This window comes from Onychomys torridus, chromosome 1 (genome assembly GCF_903995425.1).
Source record: "Onychomys torridus chromosome 1, mOncTor1.1, whole genome shotgun sequence".
Taxonomy (NCBI): domain Eukaryota; kingdom Metazoa; phylum Chordata; class Mammalia; order Rodentia; family Cricetidae; genus Onychomys; species Onychomys torridus.
In genome coordinates this window covers 2,433,681-2,458,652 of record NC_050443.1, presented here as the reverse complement: position 1 = coordinate 2,458,652, position 24,972 = coordinate 2,433,681, and the positions used below count along the sequence as shown (strand labels likewise).

Here is a 24,972-nt window from a genome sequence, read left to right as displayed (position 1 = left end):
CGTATGCCCTGATGATTCTCTGGATTTCCTCATTGTGTGTAGTTATGTCCTCCTTTTCATTTGTGATTCTGTTAATTTGCATGCTCTCTCTCTGTCTTTTGGTTAGTTTGGATAAGGGCTTGTCTATATTGTTGATCTTCTCAAAGAACCATCTCTGTTTCATTAATCCTTTGTATTGTTCTCTTTATTTCTATTTTATTGATTTCAGCTATCAATTTGATAATTTCCTGGCATCTGTTCCTCCTGGGAGACTTTGCTTCTTCCTGTCAAGTCACTAGTGTGAGATTTCTCCAACTATTTATGTGGGCATTTAGTGCTATGAATTTCCCTCTTAGCACTGCTTTCATAGTGTCCCATAAGTTTGGTTATGTTGTGACTTCATTTTCATTGATCTCTAGGAAGTCTTTAATTTCTTTCTTTATTTCTTCCTTAATCCATTGGTGATTCAGTTGAGCATTATTCAGTTTCCATGAGATTGTAGGATTTCTGAAGTTTTTTTCTGTTGTTGAAATCTAACTTTAAACCATGGTGGTCTGAAATAACACAGGAGGTTATTCCAATTGTTTTGTATCTGTTTAGATTTGCTTTGTGGCCAAGTATGTGGTTGATTTTAGAGAAGGTTCCGTGGGGTGCTGAGAAGAAGGTATATTCTTTTTTGTTTGGGTGGAATGTTCTGTACGTATCTATTAAGTCCATTTGAGGTATAACATCAGTTAGTCCATTATTTCTCTGTTACATTTCAATTTGGCAGATCTGTCCAGAGGTGAAAGTGGGGTATTGAAGTCTCCCACTATTAATGTGTGGAGTTTTATGTGTGATTTAAGCTTTAGTAATGTTTCTTTTACATATTCGGGTGCCCTTGTGTTTGGGGCATAAATGTTCAGAAATGAGACTTCATCTTGGTGGATCTTTCCTGCGATGAGTATGTAATGTCCTTCCTCATGTCTTTTGATTGTTTTTAGTTTGAAGTCTATTTTGCTGGATATCAGGATGGCTACACCAGCTTGCTTGTTAGGACCATTTGATTGGAATATCTTTTCCCAGCTTTTTATTCTTAGGTGGTGTCTATCTTTGAAATTGAGGTGTGTTTCTTGTATGCAGCAGAAAGATGGGTCCTGTTTTCGTATCCATTCTGTTAGTCCATGTCTTTTTATAGGTGAATTAAGTCTATTGATATTAAGGGATATTAATGACCAGTGATTGTTCATTCGTGTTATTATTTTTATTTTTTGGTGGTCGTGTGTGTACTTCTCTTCTTTGTTGTTTACAGCTGTGGTGTTATCTATTGCCTGTGTTTTTGAGAGTCTATCTGACTTCCTTAGGTTGGAATTTTCCTTCTAGTGCTTTCTGTAAGGCTGGGTTTGTGGCTAAGTATTGTTTAAATCTGGTTTTGTCTTGGAAGGTCTTGTTCACTCGGTGTATGATGATTGAAATTTTTGCTGAGTATATTAATCTAGGCTGGCATCCATGGTCTCTTAGTGTCTGCATTATATCTGTCCAGGTCCTTCTGGCTTTCAAAGTCTCCATTGAGAAATTGGGTATTATTCTGATGGGTTTGCCTTTATAAGTCACTTGGCCTTTTTCCTTTGCTGCACTTAATATTCTTTCTTTATTCTGCACATTTAGTTGTTTAATTATTATGTGGCACGGGGACTTTTTTGGGGGGTCTAGTGTGTTTGGTGTTCTATAGGTTTCTTGAATCTTCATAGGCATTTCCTTCTTTATGTTGGGAAAGTTTTCTTCTATGATCTTGTTAAATATATTTTCTGTGTCTTTGAGTTGGTATTCTTCTCCTTCCTCTATCCCTATTATTCATAGGTTTGGTCTTTTCATGGTGTCCCACATTTCTTGGACATTTTGGATCATGACTTTGTTGGTTTATGTGTTTTCTTTGACTGATGAATCTATTTCTTCTACCGTATCTTCAACACCAGAGATCCTCTCTTCTATCTCTTGCATTCTGTTGGTTACACTTGCCTCTGAGTTTCCTGTTTGTTTACTCAGATTTTCTATTTCCAACATTCCTTCTCCTAGTGTCTTCTTCATTTTTTCTATTTCCCTCTTCAGGTCTTGGACTGTTACTGTAGTCTGTTTTTTTGCTTTTTCATGATTTTCTTTTTGGGACTTATTGTTTTCTTCTGCTTTAATTGTCCTTTCCTCTAGTTTTTTTTTTATAGTGTTCTTCCCATTTTTTGTTTGTCTGTTCCTCCACTTTATTTTTGATTTCTTCTATATAAGGCTCTGGCCTCTTCATGATGTTACTTATAAGGCTGTCTTCTTCTGCTTCTTCCATTCCGTGATGTTCAGGTTTAGCTGTTGGAGAAGGGCTAGGTTCTGGTGATGCTGTATTGCTCTTTATTTTGTTGTATGTACTTCTGTGTTGGCATCTGCCCATCTCCTCATGGATTCGTTCTTGCTCTTATCAGTGCACTTGGTCCAGACAGAGTTGACAGATTTAGAGAGCCTCTCTCTGGTCCAGATGGAAGGTCTGGGTTGGATGGGAGCTCTGGACCAGATGAGAGTGCTGGCCTGATGGGAGCTGGGGGCTGGACTCTTAGTCTCAAGAAGTCCCTGGGATCTCCTTATCTTGTCCCAATGGTAGCTCCTCTTGTCCAGATGGGAGTTCTGGGGCAGGATAGAATCTCTGGTCCAGATGAGAGTTCCAGGGCAGGATGGGAGCTGGGGGATGGTCTCTGAGTCTCAGGAAGTGGCTGGGGTCTGGGGCAGATGCGTGTGAGAGCAGGGTGTGGAGATTCCAGGGTCTGCCTGCATTCTTGGAAAAGGTGAGCCTTTCTGCAGGGCCAACCAAATAGCCAGAAACTGGGGCGGTTATTTTCTTAATTGATGGTTGATATAGGAAGGCCTACACCACTGTGGGTGACGCCACTCCTCTGCAAGTCATCCTAGATTATATAAGGAGGTAGGCTGAGCAAGGTATGAGGAACAATCCAGTATGTGCTGAATCTTCATTGAATCTACTTCTGTTCTTGTCTCCAGATTCCTGCTTTGATTCCTTCAACGAATTGTGATCTGGGATATGTAAGATCCAAAGAACCCCTTTACCCCAATTAGCTTTTGGTCATGGGGTTTTATCACAGTAAATTGAATCCATATCTAACATTGGTAGTGTGTACATAAGTTGTGTGACGATTTTTGAAAAGATATTAGCAAACCCCTTTTGATCTTAAATAGGGCACCAATGCCAGGTCAAATAAATGACCCACCCAGGTCTATTTTAAGAACTAATGAGTTTATTAGGATTACTTACAGGATCATGGTGTTATGGATCTGGTATTGTTCAGAAAATCAGCAGTCTGACCACTAGTAATATTTTTCTCAAAGTATTATGTTTTAAGAATAAAAAGATATTGCTACTTATTTTATGATCTTGTTAAAGCAATAAATTTTTGACAGTTTTTGGGTTTGTGTTGTATATTTTTTATTAAGAATTTTTTTCATTCTTTTTACAATCCAATCAAAGATCCACTCTTCCCTCCTCCTGACCATCCCCAGCATGCCCATGCTAACCTACCCCCATTCCTCCACACAAGAATGCAAGGGCTCCCATGGGGAGGCACATCCAGTAGAGCTACGTCCAAGCACTTTCCCTGCCTCAAGTTTGCACTAGGTGACCCATCATAGGTACTGTGCTCCAAAAACCCTGCTCATGCACTGGAGATGGATTCTGATCCTACTACCAGGAGCACCCAAGCAGATCCAGCTACACAATTGCCTCCCCATGCAGAGGGCCTAGTCTAACCAATGCAGGCTCCACAGCCATTGATTCAACTTTTATGAGTTCCCACTGGTTTGGTTTGGTCTCCCTGCAGGTTTCCCCATCAAGATTCTGATGCACTTGCTCATAGAATCCCACTACTCTCTCCTCCACTGGACTCCTGGAGCTCTGCCTCCTGTTTGGCTGTGGATCTCTGTATCTGCTTCCATCCGTCACTGGAGAATAGCTCTGTGATGACAGTTAGGGTATTCACCGATTTGATCATTGGAGTAAGCCAGTTCAGTTCAGGCACTCTGTTCACTATTTCTAGTAGTCCAAGCTGGGGTGATACTTGGGGTTTCCTGGAAACTTCCCTAGCACTGGGTTTCTCTTTATTCCCGTGATGTCTTCTTCTATAATGGTATCTCTTCATAGCTTTCCCATACCAACACTGTTCCAGCTTGACCAACCCAATCCCTTATGTTCTCACCCCCTACCCACTACCCTCCATTGCCCAAAACTAGTAAACTGTGTACTCATGGAAATCTAAACTATTTCCCCTTCCAAGGGTGATCCATGCATCCCTCTTTGGGTTTTCCTTGTTAGTTAGCTTCTCTGGAGTTGTGGGTTGTTGTCTGGTTATTTTTTGCTTTTATTTAATATTTGCTTGAGTGAGTACATACCATATCTATCCTTGTGAGTCTGAGATACCTCACTTAGGATATTTTCTAGTTCAATCCATTTGCCTGCAAACCTCATGATATCATTGTTTTCACTGCTGAGTAGTACTCCATTGTGTATATATACCACATTTTTTATTCCATTCTTCAGTTTTGGGGCTTCTAGGTTGTTTCCAGGTTCTGGCTATTAGGAATAATGCTACTATGAACTTACCTGAGCATGTGTCCCTGTGGCATGATTGAGTATTCCTTCAGTATATGTCCAAGAGTGGTATAGCTGGTTCTTGAGGAAGACTTTTCCCAATTTTCTGAGAAACCATGACACTGATTTCCAAAGTGGCTGCACAAGTTTTCTCTCCCACCAACAGTGGAGGAGTGTTCTCCTTACTCCAAATCCTCTCCATCATAAGTTGTCTTCAGTGCTTTTGATCTTAGCCACTCTGACAGGTGTAAGATGGCATCTCAGAGTTGTTTTTATTTGCATCTCCCTGATGACTAAGGATGCTGAGCAATTCATTATTTGTTGTTTGGCCATTTGAAATTCTTCCTTTGAGAATTCTCTGTTTAGCTCTATAGTCCATTTATTAATTGGATTGTTCATTATTTTGATGTCTAGTTTTTTGAGTTCTTTATATATTTTGGAGATCACCCCTCTGTCAGATGTGGTGTTGGTGAAGGTCTTTTCCCATTATGTAGGCTGTCTTTTTGTCTTATTTACTATGTCCTTTGCCCTGCAGAAGCTTCTCAGTCTCAGGAGTTTCCATTTATTAATTGTTTCTTTCAGTGTCTATGCTACTGGTGTTATATTTAGGAAGTAGTCTCCTATACCAATGCATTCAAGACTACTTCCTACTTTCTCTTCTATAAAGTTCATTGTAACTGGTTTTATATTGAGGTCTTTGATCAATTGGACTTGAATTTTGGGCATGGCAGTAGTAATGGATATATTTACAATCTTCTACATGTTCTACAGTTATGCCAGCACCATTTGTTGAAGATGCATTCTTTTTTCCATAGTACAGTTTTGACTTTTTTTGTAAAAAATCAGGTGTTCACAGGTATGTGTGTTAATTTCAGGGTCTTCAATTCAATTACATTGGTCCACATGTCAGTTTTTATGCCAATACCAAGCTGTTCTTTTTTTTTTAAATACTGTAGATCTGTATTAGAGCTTGATGTCAGGAATGCTGATGCCACCAGAATTGGCTTTGTTGTACAGGATTCTTTTAGTTATTTTGGGTTTTCTGTTCTTTCCATGTCTTTGAGGAATTGTGTTGGAATTTTGATGTGAATTGCATTGAATCTGTAAATTGCTTTTGGTAAGACTGCCATTTTTACCATGTTAATCCTATCTATCCATGAGCATGGGAGATCTTTCCATTTCTTGCTGTCCTCTTTGATTTCTTTCTTCAGAGACTTAAAGTTCTTGTCATACAGGTTTTTCACTTGGTTACTTAGAGTTACCCCAAGGTATTTTATATTATTTGTGGCTATTGTAAATGGTGATGTTTCTCTAATTTCTTTCTTAGCCCATTTATCATTTGTATATAGGAGAGCTACTGATTTATTTGAGTTAATCATTTATCCTGCCAAATTATTAAATGGTTTATCAGCTATATATGTTCACTGGTAGAATTTTTGGTTTCACTTATGTAAACTATCATATCATCTGCAAATAGTAAAAGTTTGATTTCCTCCTTTCCAATTCCTATCCCTTTGATCTCCTTTTGTTGTCTTATTACTCTAGATATAACTTCAAGTACTATATTGGATAAATATGGGGGAGAGCAGGCAGTCTTGTCTTGTTCCTGATTTTAGTTGAATCACTTTGAGTTTCTCTCTGTTTAATTTGATGTTGGCTGTTGGCTTGCTGTAAATTGCCTTTATTATGTTTAGGTATTTTACTTATATTCCTGATATCTCTAAGACCTTCATCATGAAGGAGTGTTGGATTTTTTTTCAAAGGCCTTTTCAGGCTCTAATGATATGATCATGTTGTTTTTTCTTTCAGTTTGTTCATAAGGTGTATTACATTGACAGATTTTCTTATGTTGAACCAACCTTGAATCTCTGGAATGAAGCCTACTTGACTATGTTGGATATTTGTTTTGATATGTTCTTGGAGTATGTTTGCCAATATTTTATTGAGTATTTTTCCATCAATGTTCATGAGGGAGTTTGGTCTCTAATTCTCTTTATTTGTTGCATCTTGTGTGGCTTGGGAATCAGAATAACTGTAGCCTCATAAAAGGAGTTTGGTAATGTTCCTTCTGTTTCTATTGTGTGGAACAATTTGAAGAGTACTAGAATTAAGTCTTCTTTGAAAACCAGGTAGAAATCTGCACTGAAGCCATCTTGCCTTGGACTCTTTTGGTTGGGAGACTTTTAATGACTGTTTCTATTTCCTTAGTGGTTATTTGTCTATTAACCGGCAACTGGGGCCAAGTTGGGTGGGTGTTTCCGGGGGAATGGCTGGAGCCCAGGAATGGGTCCTGGGGAAATGCTCACTGGGTATGAACAGAGTCACTCACCTCTAGTCCAAATGAGAGCTGGCAAGTGATTTATTGGTTTCTTCCAATTTCTTGTTTGTCTTTTCCTCAATTTCTTTAAGGGAATTTTTAATTTCTTCTTTAAATCCTCTCGCATCTTCATGGATTTCTTTTTAAGTTTGTTTTCTTCTGCTTCTTCTATGTTGTGATGTTCAGGTCTTGCTGTTGTAGAAGGGCTAGGTTCTGGTGATACCATATTGCTTTATATGTTGTTGTATGTATTTTTGCATTGACATCTACCCATCTATTCCTCCAATAGGTGCAAGAGATGCTTGTGTCTGAGTGAGCTGCTATTTGTCCAATCTTTGCTTGTTGTGTCTATGTCTCAGGGGTCTCCTCTGGATCTAATCTTACTTCTTGGTCTAATTGAAGTTGGGCAGCTTCTGTATCTCAGGGAGCTGCTCTTGTCCCAATTCAAGCTAGCTGATTTTGTGGCTTAGGGAGTCACTCTTGGTCTTATCAGGGCTCTTGTTCCCGTCAAAGCTGGCAGTTTCTGTGTCTCATAGCCACTGATGTTGCAGGGCCATGAGTATTGAGTTAGGGTGTGGGTCTTGTAGATTGGTGGGTCCAAAGGGTGGTTTTGGTGGAGGAGACTTCCCACAAGAGTTTTCCTTGCTGGCTGACTACAGGAGCAGGGTTATTTGGGGATTCCTGGGGACTGACTGTGTCCCAGGACTTATGTTCTAGAGGCTTGTGTATGTTTTATGCACATGAATTTTTCTCTTTTGAAATGAAGGTATTTTCTTAGTGTACAAAATAATGGTATCATGATATTTTCATAGTACATACTGTCCCCTGTTCTTGTCTCCTCCCTCTAATATCTAATATCTTCTCTGCTTTTCTTTTACACCTCAGTTTTTTGCTGCCTATTCCCCAAACATCTCCGGAGTTCTTCCGATTTTACACCACTGACATGTAAGGACAGAGTGTTGAATTTCACCATGAGAAAATACACATTTCATGACACATACACATTCATATCAAGATTATGCCTTTGAACGAAAATATAAGATTTATCTTTACTGTCCTAACTTATTTCATTTAGCTTGAGGACCCCCAGGACTATACATTTTCCTGCATATGGCATAGCTTTATTCTCCTTTATGGCTGCATAAAAATCCTCTCGAGATGCAAGAACAGCATTTTTTAACACACTCATGTGCTGATAGGCATCTATCCTGATTCCCAATCTTGGCTACTCTAAACACTGCAAGAATAAGTACAGGTGTATTGGTCGAAGTATTAAGGCAACCCCATGTAGTTAAAAGGGAGGTTTATTTTGTTTGGTAACTTACAGTAAAGGGAAGGTTACAGGATCTGGAAAAGGTGAAGTGCAGTCCAGCAGTGTTCTCTGAAGAACTCTGTTTGGTCTACCTCCAGCATCCAGGATCCAGGAACCAAGAGCACCAGCACATCTGGATCTTAGGTCTTAAGGGCTCCTGTCTTGTCCCAGCCTTGAAGGATTGACAGTTACCAGAAGCCTCATTAGGGGTAGTACTTCCAGGTCAAAGCTGGAACAGCTACCCACTACACATCCCCCTTTGGTTTAAAGAAGAAAGTTCTAGCCTAATACAAAACTATATACAATAAGATTGATTATGAAATATTGTCCAGGTGTATTAAGGGATAAAGACCTAGACAAGATGGAACTATAACCACCACACACAATATCAAACAAGAGACACATACGAAAATCCAGAGAAGTTTGGAGCATGGGTAGATGTCACATTACAGAGATCATTCTAAAGGGTGCCCTATCCTGAAGAACCTGAATCTAATACTTAATATGTTCTAGCTAAGTCTTCTAGAGAAGACTGTAACTGTAACTGTTAAATCTTCAATCCCAATTTAAAAAAGGCAGATTTCAGGGAATCCTGTTGCAGAAGGGGAGGGAGAATTGTGGGAGCAAGAGAGGTAAAGGACACCACAAGAAAGCCCATAATATGAACTAACCTGGACTCAGAGAGGCTTGCAGAGCCTGAACTCACAACCAGAGAGCTCGCATGGTACTGACCTAGGCCCTCCGCATATGTTATAGTTTTGATTATTATATGGTGTGGGGACATTTTTTTCTGGTCTTATCTCTTTGGTGTTCTATAAGTTCTTGTTCCTTATAGGTGTATTGTTCTTTAGGTTGGGAAAATTTTCTTCTATGATTTTGTTGAATATATTTTCTGTTCCTTTGATCTGGGATTCTTCTCCTTCTTATATTCCTCTTATTCATAGGTTTGGCCTTTTCATAATGTCTCAGATTTCCTGGATGTTTGGTGTTCAAAATATTTTAGAATTAACATTTTCCCTTGACCAATTAATCTTCCTTCCTCCAATATATCATCTATGCCTGTGATTCTCTCTACTATCTCGTATATTCTGTTGGTCATGTTTGCATCTGTAGTTCCGGTTTACTTACCCAGATTTTCTATTTCCAGAAATCCCTCCTTTTGGTTTTCTTTATTGCTTCTACTTCCATTTTTATGTCTTGAAGAGTTTTCTTTACCTGTCGGTTTTTCTATTAGCTTTTTTTGGCATCACTTATGAGATTTATTTATTTCTTCATATGTTTTATTTGTCTTTTCTTCAATTTCCTTAAGCTTTTTAAAAAATATTTCCCCCTTATGGACCTCTATCATATTCATAAAGTTCATTTTAAGATCATTTACTTTGCTTCATGTGTGTTGGAATGTTCTGGTCTTGACATAGTAGGATAGCTGGGCTCTGGTGGTGTCATTGTCGCCCTTTCTGTTGTTGATTGTGTTCTTACACTGGTATTTAGGCATCTGGTTTTTGGATGATTATAGGTCAATGTGTTGATCCCTGAATTTGCCACAACTCTGGCTGTTTTATCAGAAGCCAGGCTGCTTCTAATAATCCAAGTTAAGACACCACCCACTGCCCATTAATACACCTTAAATCCTGCCCAACCACTTCAGAATTCACCCTCTGCCCTGGGCTCTATTTTCTAAACTATAACTTTGACAGAACACTTCTGTTTTATGTTTATTGTTCTAGGGACCCAAAGTAAGACATTGTCTACTGATACTAACATCCCTTAAAATCCATCTAACAGCCCCCAAGAGCATCCCTTCTCCTGGGCTTCATATTCTTCCCCACAACTTCAGAAGAAGCCTTCTGCATACTTAAAGCAAGGCTGATCTAGGGACCTAGGGTAAGACACTACTCACTGCCAGCTAAAGCTGACCCAACAGCTCCCAACTGCACACTCTGAGCTCCATATTCCACACCACAACTTTGTCAGATAATTTTTACTATACTGAAGGCCACACTGTACTAGGAATCCCAGAGACCAAGCAGTACCCAGACACCTCAGTCTGGTGATTTTTAAAGGCCAAGTACCTGTCTATGTGCAAACAGAATGTCATCTGGTACCAAGAAAGCTTTTATTTGCAGAAACAGAAAAAAATGTTAAATTTATATAATGCAGACAATGAAAAAATAATCACTAAGCAGACTTAAACATTTGCAAATTCAATTTTGATATCTAGTTATCTTAATCACAGAAAATTTAAACTTTTAAACATATAGTTAGCCATCAATGTAACATTAATCATCCCAGTGTATGAAGAGATATTTACGGGAGCATGAATGACACAAAATTTGGTGCACCCCTGAAAGCCATGTCAGCATGGGTGAAAAGAAAGGAAACCTGCATCCCAGGGGCTCCTGCTTATGGTGCAGCTTGGTAAACTGGTGGGTCTCCTCTGTTTTTATTATTACTCATATGAAATTAGGAAGGACCCTTGTGAATAACGTATGTTTCACCATCTTCCTGAGCCTTTTGAAGTTTAGGTTATTTCTGGTGACTTAATCATTTCTTTTCCAAAAGGCAATGTTCCAATTCTGAAGAATGAACTTTTCAACAGGAAGGTAAATGAAAAATAAGAGAATGAGGTGCTTACTTCAACCACACCTTAGAAAATGTTTCAATAATGGGGATGTATAAATTGAAATATTAAAGAAATATGAGGATGGATGAGAGTTCCGGCATGACCGTTAGGGTGTTTGGCCATATGATCACCAGACTAGGTCAGATCAGGCTTTCTCTTGACCATTGCCAGCAGTCTATGGCCAGGCCCCAGGTTGAGCTCCAGGTGTCCAATTGTCAAGAAAGAGGAGGAACTGTAAGAGTGTGAATTGTTGACACCAAGATTGGAAAAGCACAGGGACAAATAGCCAAACAAATGGAAGCACATGAATTATGAACCAAAGGCTGTGGAGCCCCCAGCTGGATCAGGCCCTCTGGATAAGTGAGACAATTGAATAGCTTGAACTGTTTGGGAGGCATCCAGGCTGTGGGACCTGGACCTGTCCTTAGTGCATGAGCTGGCTGTTTGGAACCTTGGACTTACACAGGGACACATGCTCAGCCTGCAAGGAGGGGACAGGACCTGCCTGTACTGAATCCACCAGGTTTAAATGAATCCCCAGGGGTGCCTTGATCCTGGAGGACATGGGAATGGAGGGGAGGGGCTGGGGGGAAGGTGGGAGTGGGGGCAGGAGGGGGGAGGACAGGGGAACCCATGGCTCATGTGTAAAATTAAGACACAAATATAATAAATTTTTAAAAAGGAGAGAAAAAATAAACAGATGGAGACAATCAAAAAAAGAAATAGGATGGTTCTGATGAGAGAAGACATTGACATACAGCATTTGGGGTACACAGTACAGCAAATGAGAAAAACCTAATGTTAAGAGTGGGCTTTCAGAATGGTATCAGCAGGAGAGTTAGAAAGACAAGTTTGGGTAATTGAGTGTGAATATGATCTATCTATCTATGTATCTATCTATGTATCTATCTATGTATCTATCTATGTATCTATCTATGTATCTATCTATGTATCTATGTATCTATCTATGTATCTATGTATCTATCTATCTATCTATCTATGTATCTATGTATCTATCTATCTATCTATGTATCTATGTATCTATCTATCTATCACATTGTTTTGAAACCCATTATGTTGTCTAACATTATTACATATTAGTAATATATACCAATAAAAGAGTGAGCCTCTTGTTGATCCGCAATCATGAGATACTCAATGTGGTTACAGATTCTAGAACATCAAGAACTTACAGTTAGTCAGGTTGTAGAGGTCTGTCAGAATGAAATGAAATAGAGACCCATGAACTAAGCAAAAGATTTCGATTTCTGTAGAATGGGTAGTGAGGACCATAACCTTTGTAAGTAAAAAAAAGCCATGCTCATAACCATATTACAATAATGAAGCTTGGTCCCAAAGTTAGAGACCTCTGTCTTCACATTCCAGCTGTTGTTTCACTGCATCTATCAGTCTTTACTGGATCAAGAACTGTGGTCTCCACAGAGGACTTCCTCGGAGCTTTCTTTGAGAACTCATGGGGTGAAGATCTTTCATCTCAGCTTAACATTTCCTGACTTCCATGTACACACTGGGATCTGTGGAAAATTCCTTGGGAATCTGAGAAATGGGATTGGTCAATTTTTGTTTGAAGCTCATCTGATCAAATTCTAAGTATGTCACCTCCTGCACTTCTTGTCTTTCAGGGTCCTAGGAAGAGGTAAACGTTAAGTGATGTTGTGTGTGCACAGAATCTTGCAAAGAATGAAGGCATATTAGGCTGTATGGAAGAGGGCAGACTCAGGTCATTACCAGACTGTTCAGTGTTGTTCTCACATCAGAGTCTTGGTCCATGATGACTGCAATTTAGGAGACAGAAGTAAGCAAACCCATGTAATAAAGTACTTCTGCACTCTCATTTCAAATTCAAGGTACTGGTGAGACATATGGTAAAACCCAAGGTTGCTCACCCACTGCAAATTTGAACCAGATGTTCTGTTGCTTTATGTTCACAGCCCCATTCTATAATGCTGTACCCTAGAAATTCTTTCTTCAGCACCTACTCTCTGCCCTCCTCCTCCTTCCCTCCTTCTCTCCCTGCCTCCTGATCTCGATCTCTCTCTCTCTCTCTCTCTCTCTCTCTATCTCTCATTGAACCTTCTCCTTGATATTAGTGCATGCTTTGGATGCAAAGATGCAGAAGATGCATTGAGGAATTATTCAGTGGTCTGAAAACTGTGGGGAAGAGCAAGGGATGTGGATTTTCTCTAGAAAGCTCTGCCTTAGTTTACCTGTCTTGGTTGAATTTTTTTTTAAATAAATTAAGAAAGCGTACCTCTATTTCTTTGGTCTTGTTTTCTCACACTACTCAGACGACACTCACTGGCTTGTTCCTGAGACTTACTCTTTTCGGCGGAGCAACAAGAATAAAGGAGGAAGATGAGGAAGACAAGGATCGTGGTCACTGACAGTCCAATCAGAATATACATGTTCCTGTGGTTATCTGGAGGAAGACATGAACCCAATAAGAGGATAATCTTAGTATCCCCATTTTGACAGATTGCATAGTATTTATCGATTGATGGATAATTGATGTAATATTGCTTTAGGACAAGAGTCTTGACGGAGAACCCACTAATAATATTCTGCTTCTAATGAATTACCATTATACCTATATATGAATATATTTCTCAGCTCTCACCAGAGGAATCTATATTTGTGATAGATGGTGATTAATACAGATACCAACAGCTGGGCAAGTTGTGGAGTTCAAGAGACTATAGAACTATGGCACTCAATGAGATGTTTACATCTCAAATCCTTCTCCAAATGTTCAGCATCGTTGTGAAAGATATTGAAGAAGAGACTGCAAAAAGAGGCTATGGATAACTATAAGAGAGTTGTCTTCTGTACCCCGAGGGCAGGTGAATATATGAACTTCACAGGAGGTTGAGATAGAATGCCCAAGAGTGGTGCAAGCTCAAGCATGACCAAATCCCAGTGGAGAGTGGAGGTGAACATAAATTTCCACCCCTAGTCAAGGGGCTATACGCTAGTGGTGACTGTTGGGGAATGGGTGTCAGTTTTAGGAGTGTTGCTACTAGTAAATTGACTATGCTCCAGCAGAAGCCCACACATCCAGGAATATATTGGTGTTATGCCAGTGGCAGAAAACTGCAGGACACTAGGTGCAAATCATATGTTCAGTAGCTAAATCTGAGATTGACAGCAGTGCTCATTAGATCTGCTTTGTTTCTGTATTACCTTGAGCTAAACATTTAATTCTCTTGTAGGGAAAAAGTGAAGTCAACTCTAATCTGTCAGAAGTAGTACTTTTATATAAAAATTCCCCCGTCTGCTCACTTGTTTCCTTCTTCAGGCCCCATCACTGGCTCTCCAGGAGGAACAGAGCTAGAAGGAGCACTTCATTGATCCTGGGAAGAGAGTAACATTTACTCTCCTTTTCACTCACAGAGGTCTCAGGTACAGAAATTAGAGATAAATAGTCCTTATATCCTCCATGCTGTTCCTAAATTACATCTAACATTGAAGAGATCAAGAGTAGGAGAGGGGAGATGATGATGATAAGACTACAGAGTCAAGAAGAGCTGAGACAAAAATGAACCAAAGAGCTTTGGGTCACTAAGTTTCCACAATAGAGAAGAGGAATCAATTACTCACGAGTTGTGGAGTCTGCTTCTATGCAAGAAATGCAGTTTCTTGTTGAGTTTACTAGAGAAGGGGACAGGAGAGGGAGAAAGTTCATCAAAGGCTGTCTGCCTTCCCCTTATGTAAAGTTTTTAAATTTGGACAGTGACCACTACCCACCCTCCACCTCTTAAGTGCTGAGCCTGTAGAGTTATAGGATGACATTTAGTGGATTGCTTCTAGGTGTTGGCTCTCTCCTTGGATTTCAAGTTGTGATGATTCATAGGAATGCTGTGTGAAGATCTATGTGAGCAAGAGTTCAGGAGGGCTGTTCCATCTCTTCTCTGCCCAAACTGATTTGAACCTCATACTTAATGAGCCTGTCCTGCCCCATTTTTATATCTGACTGTATACATAGATATCCCAGTGTGGATGCAAAGTCATATAAGGAGTTTTTGGGAGGCTCCTTGTCTGTTACTTTGTAATCTGCTACCAAGTCCCAAATTCCATGTTTTTTTTTTTTTTACAAAAGGTTTTCAGTTGAAATATAATTCTTTGCCTTTCCCCTCCCTTTCCTCTCTCCAGTCCCTCCCAGCAACCCTTCCTCCAAGCTTTTTCATATGCCCACATCACTCTTAAGTTGATAGCCTCTTTTTCATCAAAAATTATTGTTACACACATTTGTCTAAAGATATGCATATTCACACATATATGTACACATGTCATATATACACATGCATGTATACATACATGTAAATATATAAACATCACATATGCATACACATATATAAATGTAACACACACACACACATGACATTAGGACTCAGCAATCCTCTGTAGCTCCCAATGTTACTTTATCTCTATTATCAATTGGAGGATTCTGAGACATGGCTTCAGTATTTCATTAGTCACGAAGTATGAGATATATGAAGTTCTCTTACCTGTGACAGGAAGGTACAAGGCATCACTTGGAGTGGACCACACATAGGAAGAGTTCCTAAAAGAACCATAGCATGTATAGTTCCCTGCCTGGACCACAGGACCAAGATGAAAGTTTGCCTGGAATGTCCCATTGTGGTTCTGCACTGAAGGCAGCCCATGTTCCTTGGGTACTCCTCCTCTGGACAAATGGAACATGTCAAACTGAAGGTCAGAGACACAGGACAAGGTCATGTTCTCTTCTGACATCACCCCAGGGCCCATCAGGACTGACAGAGAAGGTTTCTTGTATAACCCTGGAAGAAAAAAGGCAGAGAAGGTTAGATAGTTAGTTACCCCAGTGTTCATTCACTCCTCAGTGTTCCCTCTACCTGCTTCTATTTCTTTGATCTCTCTCTGCTTCTGATCATCTTCCTCTCTCTATTTCTCTGTTTCTCCCCTGCTCTCTTTCTCTCCTTCTCTCTCTTTATTTTCATGTTACCATCTTTAGTTTATGACCTCACTCTGTACTCAAATATTTATGCCAATTATTTTTCCGAGAAAGTGTTTCTCTGTGTAGCTTTGTGCCTTTCCTGGAACTCACTTGGTAGCACAGGCTAGCCTCAAACTCACGCCAATTTTTGCTTACGGACATTTTCTGCCTCTATTTGCATGGGTTCATACCATATGTCTTTTAAAATTTGTTTTTATGAGCATAATTAATTTTATGTAGCAATCAACTTCACTATGAAATATTCCTATGCATACATAATACATTTTATGCTTGTTTTAAGTTTTGAAATTGAACTATATATCATTTAATGTTTTTAAAAACTGTTGTTACATATATAATTATAGATGTATAATATTAACTATATTAAGGCTAGTATTCTTTATTGCCATTCTACTTCCAACAATCACATTCATATACCAATTTGTCTTCTCTATATTTCAATATTTCCAATTGTTTTGCAAGACAATGGGTTCAATTAGAGTTATTCATGATTTTGTTTTAATTAGCATACCAAGTAACAGTCTTCATCATGACATTCTCATACAGCTTCTTTTGTTCATTTTCCTCCTTCTTCCCTTCCTTGTACCAGATTTGCTGATCTCTTTACTCCCCTCATTTCCTCTTCCATGTCATATGTCTTTCATTTGTTTCCCATCCCGCTCTATTAAATTTTTCTTCCTCTCTTGGTCCCTTGCTAATTTCATGACCTAAAACTTTGCCATCCTATATATAATAAAAATCTTAGTGCATGAGTATGCTGTTTGAAACCTTGGGCTTACACAGGGACACCTTGCTCAGTCTGGAAGGAGGTGACAGGACCTGCCTGTACTGAATCTACCAGATTTAAATGAATCCCCAGGGGTGCCTTGATCCTGGAGGACATGGGAATGGAGGGGAGGGGCTGGGGGGAAGGTGGGAGTGGGGCCAGGAGGGGGGAGGACAGGGGAACCCATGGCTGATGTGTAACATTTAAAAACATTATAATAATAATAAAAAAGAGGTCTGCCCCGGAACTCCCATCTGGACCAGAGGTGAGTGCCTGGGCTTATAGCCAGAGAGGCAACTGCCCTTGGGTCCCACTGCTGGACACAGGCCATCCTGGGAGGACCTGACCAACTTGGCCCCAGTTTACCACCAATCAGCAGGCCCTGCAGGAAGGCTCCCCTTTTCCAAGACTGCAGGCAGACACTGCAGTCTCCACACCCTGCCACAACACCAAACTGCTGGAGACCCCAGACACTTCCTGAGAATCAGAGTCCAGCCCCAAGCTTCCATTCTGCCCTGGAACTCCCATCTGGACCAGAGACCAGAGGAACTCCCATCTGGACAAGAGGAGATCCCATCTGGACAAAATAAGGAGACCCCAGGGACTTCCTGAGACTCAGAGTCCAGCCCCCCAGCTTCTATCTGGCCAGCACTCTCATCTAGACAAGCACTCCCATCTCGCACAGAACTTCCATCTAGACCAGAGAGAGGCACCCTAAATCCGTCAACTTTCTCTGGATCAAGTACACTGATAAGACCAAGAACGAACACAGGATGAGATGGGCAGATGTCAAGGCAGAAGTACATACAACAAAATAAAGAGCAATACAGCATCACCAGAACCTAGCCCTTCTCCAAAAGCTAGACCTCAACATCACGGAATGGAAGAAGAAGAAGAAGAAAACAAACTTATAAGTAACATCATGAAGAGGCCAGAGCCTTATATAGAAGAAATCAAAAATAAAGTAGAGGAACAGACAAACAAAAAATGGGAAGAAAGCTAAAAAATCTAGAGGAAAGGACAATTAAAGCAGAAGAAAACAATAAATTCTTGAATGAAAATCATGAGAAAGCAATGGAGACAATCCAAGACCTGAAGAGGGAAATAGGAAAAATGAAGAAGATACTAGCAGAAGGAATGTTGGAAATAGAAAATCTGAGTAAACAAATAGGAATTTCCGAAGCAAGTATAACCAACAGAATGCAAGAGATGGAAGAGAGGATCTCTGGTGTTGAAGATATGGTAGAAGAAATAGATTCATCAGTCAAAGAAAACACTAAAACCAACAAAGTCATGACCCAAAATGTCCAAGAAATTTGGAACACCATGAAAAGACCAAACCTATGAATAATAGGGATAGCGGAAGGAGAAGAATACCAACTTAAAGGCACAGAAAATATATTTAACAAGATCATAGAAGAAAACGTTCCCACCTTAAAGAAGGAAATGCCTATGAAGATACAAGAAGCCTAGAGAACACCAAACACACTAGATCCCCCCAAAAAGTCCCCTCTCCCCTACTTATTCAATATAGTATTGAAGTTCTAGCCAGAGTTATCAGACAACATAAAGAGGTTAAGGAGATACAAATTGGAAAGGAAGAAGTCAAGTTCTCCCTATTTGCAGATGACATGTTAGTATACATGAGTGACTGCAAAATTTCAACCAAGGAACTGATACAGCTAATAAAAAACTTCAGCAACATTGCAGGATACAAGATCAACTCCAAAAAACCAGAAGCCCTTCTATATACAGTAGACAAACAGCCTGAGAAGGAAATCAGAGATACATCACCCGTTACAATAGCCACAAATGTTATAAAATAACTTGGGGTTACTCTAACTAAGCATGTGAAGGACCTATATGACAAGAACTTTAAGTCCCTGAAAAAAGAAACTGAAGAAAATGTCAGAAAATGGAAAGATCTCCCATGCTCATGGATAGGCAGGATTAACATAGTAAAAATGGCGAGCTTACCAAAAGGAATCTACAGATTCAATGCAATTCTCATCAAATTACCAACACAATTCTTCACAGATCTGGAAAGAATAATACTCAACTTCATATGGAAAAACAAAAAACCCAGGATAGCCAAAAGAATCCTGTACAATAAAACAACCTCTGGAGGCATCACAATCCCCGACCTCAAGCGCTACTATAGAACTACCATAATAAAAACAGCTTGGTACTGGCATAAAAACCAACATGTGGACCAATGGAATCGAATTGAAGACCCTGACATTAACCCGCACACCTATGAACATACAATTTTTGACAAAGAAGCCAAAAATGTACAATGGAAAAAAGAAAGCATCTTCAACAAATGGTGCTGGCATAACTGGATGTCAATGTGTAGAAGGCTGCAAATAGATCCATATCTGTCACTGTGCACAAAACTTACATCCAACTGGATCAAAGACCTCAACATCAATCCAGCTACTCTGAACCTGATAGTAGAGAAAGTAGGAAGTACTCTTGAATGCATTGGCACCAGAGATCACTTTCTAAATATAACACCAGTATCACAGACACTGAGACAAACAATCAATCAATGGGACCTGTTGAAACTGAGAAGCTTTTGTAGAGCAAAGGACACGGTCAACAAGACAAAGCGACAGCCTACAGAATGGGAAAAGTTCTCCACCAACCCCACATCTGACAGAGGGATGATATCCAGAATATATAAAGAACTCAAGAAATTAGACATCAAAATGCTCAACAGTCCAATTAAGAAATGGGCTATAGAACTAAACGGAGATATCTCCACAGAGGAAGTTCAAATGGCTGAAAGACATTTAAGGAATTGCTCAATATCCTTAGTCATCAGGGAAATGCAAATCAAAATGACTCTGAGATTCCACCTTATACCTGTCAGAATGGCTAAGATCAAAAGCACAGAAGACAGCTTATGGTGGAGAGGATGTGGAGCAAGGGGAACTCTCCTCCACTGCTGGTGGGAATGCAAGCTTGTACAGCCACTTTGGAAATCAATATGGCGCTTTCTTAGAAAATTGGGAATCCATCTCCCCCAAGACCCAGCTATAGCACTCTTGGTCAAATACCCAAGGAATGCTCAATCATACCACAAGGGCATTTGCTCAGCTATGTTTGTATCAGCTTTGTTTGTAATAGCCAGAACCTGGACACAACCTAGATGCCCTTCAACTGAAGAATGGGTAAAGAAAATATGGTACATATACACAATGGAGTACTACTCAGCAGAGAAAAACAATGACATCATGAGGTTAGCAGGCAAATGGATGGATCTAGAGAAAATCATCATGAGTGAGGTAACCCCAGAAAGACAAACATGGTATGTACTCACTCATAGGAAGATACTAGATGTAAAACAAAGATGACTAGACTGCTACACAACTCCAGGGAGGCTACCTAGAAAACGGAACCCTAGGAAAGACCCAGGGATCACCCAAATGACAGAGAAATGGATGAGATCTACATGAACAACCTGGACGACAGTGGGAGTAATGAAGGGCAAGATTTGAGGGAAAGAAAGCTAAGGGGAGCAGGAGATCCCAGCTGCATTAAGAACAGAAAGGGAGAATGAGGAATAACAGACCATGATAAATGAAGACTACATGAGAACAGGAATAGGCAGAGTGCTGGAGATTTCCCCAGAAATCCACAATGAAATATCCTCTGTAGACTGCTGGCAATGGTCTAGAGAAAGCCTTATCTCACCTAGTCTGGTGATCAGATGAGGAAACATCCTAACAGTCGTCTTGGAACTCTCATACAATAACTGATGGAAGTGGATGCAGAGATCCTCAGCCAGGCCCCAGATGGAGCTCCAGGTTTCCAACTGTTAAGAAAGAGGAGGGTCTGCAAGAGCGTGAATTGTTGAATCTATGATTGGAAAAAGTACAGGGACAAATAGCCAAACGAATGGAAGCACATGAATTATGAACCAAAGGCTGTGGAGCTCCCAGCTGGATCAGGCCCTCTGGACAAGTGAGACAATTGAATAGCTTGATCTATTTGGGAGGCACCCAGTCTGTGGGACCAGGATCTGTCCTTAGTGCATGAACTGGCTGTTTGAAATCTTGGGCTTACACAGGGACACTTTGCTCAGTCTGGAAGGAGGTGACAGGATCTGCCTGTACTGAATCCCCCAGGTTTAAATGAATCCCCAGCGGTGTCTTGATCCTGGAGGACATGGGAATGGAAGGAATGGGCTGGGGGGGAATAGGGGGTGGGTGCTGGAGAGGGGAGGACAGGGGAACCCATGGCTGATGTATAAAATTTAAAACACATAATAATAAAGAAAAAATTAAACAAAAGAAAGAAAAAATCTATAATCTAATATCATTCTATTTTTCTTTGCAGGTCTTGTATTTGTTTACATATCTGTGTTAATTAATCTCTCTTTTCAAAGTACATTATAATCCATAACTATCTATATTTCTCTTGAACAATGGCCATGGTGATCTTCCCTGTATTGTTAGTCTTAATTTGTGTATTGCTCAAATGTGATCCGTAATCTACTTCCTAAGCACTTAGTTTAGAATTTGGTTTTCACTTTTACCTTTATAAGACTTCTACCAAGGGAAACAGGCATATCATGTGTCTGGCAAGCTCTATCTTGGCATATTTAACATTTGCTATAATTTTTCATCTCTACTTTCAAAGTTTCCATTCAGGCTTCTGTCTTTTTGTAGTTTTTCTCTTAGCACACATTCCATCTTTACTAATTCATAGTCCTTCCTGGGTTCCACCTGTGTGAAGGCATAAGGATTCATTCATAACAAGCCCAATTATGCATTTGGAGTCTGGTCAGACACATGATCTGTCTGGCTCTCTTGACAGACTTCTTATAGAGGTAGAAGTCACAAATTTCCTGAATGTTAGTAGAAAGGCTTCATTCTCTCTGGTTCATATTCCGTTCACCCAATTGCCATTTTCTGTGTATCTCTACTTATGACCCCTTTGCACCTTCCTGTATCTATGCTTTATGTTATAACCAAGGGTCTGTTCTTGTGTATATATTTTCATTCTCTGTGTCAGTAAAACACTCAACAAGGTTGCCTTCATGTAAATTTCCCACACTCATTTTTTGTGACCTCCCACAGCTTTTATTGTATAGAATATTTTTCTGTATCACAAAGAGAATGAAAAGCAAGTATGCACCCTCTTACCTGTGATCTTTATGTCAATGGGGTCACTACAGTCTGACCACTCATATGGTGTGTGAGTGTAAGAACCGTAGCATTTGTAAGTTCCAGCATGGTCAGGTGTCACAGGACCTACATTGAAGTTGGCCTGGGAACCCCCAAGATGATGTTCTGCAGAAAGCTCGAAAGAGTCATTGATTGTCCCATTTTTGTGTGATGTCAAAATGAAGGTTTCAAACATAATCTCTGAATGACACTCCAGGGTTACCTTCTCTCCTATATTCACCAGGGGAGTTTGTAAGGCCAAAAGGACAGGCTTTCTGTAGATTCCTAAAATAAAGAAATTATATGAACCTGATCAAAATCTCTGTGCCCTTGAAGACCTATGGTTCTCCCTCAGTTGTTCTGTGCTCCCTGTTAGTGCTCCAGTGCACTTGTTCTTGTCTATTTCAACTCTGGACACAGACTCCTCCATCTTTCTGTGTCCATTTCCTACTTATATGACTCTAGGACTACCACAATATTTTCCCACTGACATGATGCAAGAGTGTGTCTTTTGAACCCTTTTTTTTCCATAGACACTATTGTCTTTTTCTAAGACTGGAAAGTGCAGGAAACATGGCAATTTTCACACCAGGGCTGCTCTATGTGTCCTTTTAATGCAACTTTGGATAAAGTATAATCCTTGGCAGAATGAAGGAATTAGTAGTGAACATGGTTTTCAACAAAACACTTCTAGCCCTATGCATGGTTTAAAATCTCTATAAGGCATTCCTGATCCAGAATTAAAAGTATTGTTTCCTCCCAACATGTTGATGAATTAGCATCCTGACTTTAGTGCTCTCAGAGCATCCCTTCCAAGTTTCTAAATTTGCCCTTGACACGAGTACCTTTATTATTTTCCAATTCCTAACATAACAAATTACCACAAATTTCATTCTTAAAAAGAATACAAGTGTTGTGGAGATAAGAAATCAGGTTTCTTCAAGGATAGTATCTACTGAAATCACTAGGAAAGTACCCATCTTTTTTGCCTTCCAGCTTCTAGCGCTTCATGCATTCCTTGGCCCTTGGCCCCTTTCTCCATGTTTAGAGTTTGTGACACAGTGTCTCCCTCATGATGATTTGTTTTGCCACAACTGAATTTTTCCCTATTTTGTTATATCAACCCTTTTAGTTCTATAGACCAGGAATAATTAAAGATATTCTTGTCTCCTGATATCAACTTGTTAAGGTCTGAGTTCCATCTTCCAGCCCAAATTTTCCTTGGCTTATTGAACAAACAGGAAGCCTTAGGGACTAGAAAAATGCATGACCTTGTATATCTTATTATGCCCAGAGCATTACATATTTCTCTGTGTTGAATATTCCTTTATAATTCCAAACCTCTTACTAACACTGTTTCTGAAAATTCCAGGGTTGTGAGATTTGGAGAAATGAAAGGCACTCAAAACATCATCTCTAACCTGAAATTATGATCTTCACAGGGTCACTCTTGGCTGAAATTTTAAAAGGGTAATGATGATTAAAACCAAAGCATCTGTATGTCCCTGCATGTGCTGATGTCACAGGATCCAAGACTAATTTGTTCTGGAATGGTCTTCCCTGGATCTGAGGAATAGGATTACCATGTTCTTTGTACAACTTGTATATGTAATAGTTACTATGAGAGTCACATCGAAGTTCCACATGCTGTCCAAAACGAACAATATGGCTTGGCCAGGCAGAGAGTGAAGGCTTGTAATGATATCCTGCAGAGAGATGCACAGAGAAAATATTGAATGATGCTTCTTCATCCCTGAGAGCTGTGTCTCCAGTTTTCTCCTCTTTGGGGTCCTTTGTATAACACTTTTCTCTGAATTGATACATCCCTGCTTCAATGTAAGAGGATGAGATGTTTAGGAGATTCAGAAATAAACAAACTTTCTATGTCATGCAAAGTTGGAACATTCGAGATTCATCAGTGGCCCTTCCCAGCTCTATAGAAGGATTAAGATACTGGACCAGCTGATCTCTAAGTGTTAATGTCTAAAACGTGTTGGGCTGCCTGCAAGTGGAGCACTGAGCTCCAGGGTTTTGGCTTCATGATAATCACTCATATTGGGGTGTGCTTCAAGTAAGGTTTGAGTCACCTTTGCTTCAGTGAGTAACCTGTAATTCACACTGCTATCAGTAAACCCATGTATTCACAGAGTTAATCTTTGGTGCAATCACTGTTTGGGCTGCTATGGATTTCTTTTATGAGTTGAGTATATTTGTATGTGTTGTACACAATAGGGACATTTTAAAGTGATGATTGTGAAAGACGGTGGTTTTTTAATAGTTATGGTCCCTAGAGACTCATCTGTTTAATTGCATGGCATATAGGAAATGTCACTTATAGGAGGTATGTCTCAACAGAGTAGGTGTGGCCTTGTTGGGAGAAGTATGTCACTGTGCAGGCCAATCTCCCTCAGGAATATTGATGAAAAATATTCCACTAAATACTAGCAAAATGCATCCAAGAACATGTCATAAAGATCATCTACAGTGATCAAGTAGGCTCCATCACAGAGATGTATGAGTGTTTCTACATCTGAAAATCTGAAAATGTAATCCACCATATAATTCAGAAAAAATCCACATAATTTTCTTATTAGATGCTGAGAAAGCTTTTGAAATTAATCTAATGTGGCTTCATGATAAAGGGACATCAGGGATACAAGGAACATACTGAAATATAACAAAAGCAATATACAGAACGTCTTTAGTCAACATCAATTTAAAGGAAATTCCACTAATATCAGGAAAAACACAAGGCTGTCCACTTTTTCTGTATGAATGCAATTTGGAAACAAAACTACACAGATATACACTGTTTTAAAAAAACAAAAAAAATGAAAAAATGAAATAGAGTGGTTGATCAATAGAATGTAATTGAAGACCCAAAATGTCAATCTGCAAACTTATGAACACCTGATTTTTGATAAAGAAGACAGAAATATACAATGGAAAAAAGCATCTTCAACAAATGGTCTAACTGGATGCCTCCATGCAGAAGAATGCATATGGATGTATATCTATCACCCTTCAAAACTAAAGTCTAAGTGGATCAAAGAGCTCAACATCAAACCAGATATATCAACAGATGGGACCAGATGCAGACATCCACAACCAAACATTAGGCAGTGCTCCAGGAGCCCAAAGAAGAAGGGAAGGAAGGATTGTGGGA

The 24,972-nt window shown here is 39.7% G+C and overlaps 1 protein-coding gene across 1 annotated transcript; it reads right to left on the bottom strand.

Moving 5' to 3' along the window:
- Positions 1 to 12,586: 12,586 nt before the first annotated feature.
- LOC118591540 (killer cell immunoglobulin-like receptor 3DL1) lies at positions 12,587 to 23,630 on the bottom strand. The gene is made up of 6 exons (XM_036199952.1): positions 23,228 to 23,630; positions 21,786 to 22,091; positions 15,376 to 15,669; positions 14,468 to 14,506; positions 13,122 to 13,289; positions 12,587 to 12,645 (listed from the first exon to the last, which is right to left on the bottom strand). Exons 1-6 carry the CDS (start codon positions 23,628 to 23,630, stop codon positions 12,587 to 12,589), a joined length of 1,269 nt encoding a protein of 422 aa, XP_036055845.1.
- Between the last annotated feature and the right edge of the window lie 1,342 nt (positions 23,631 to 24,972).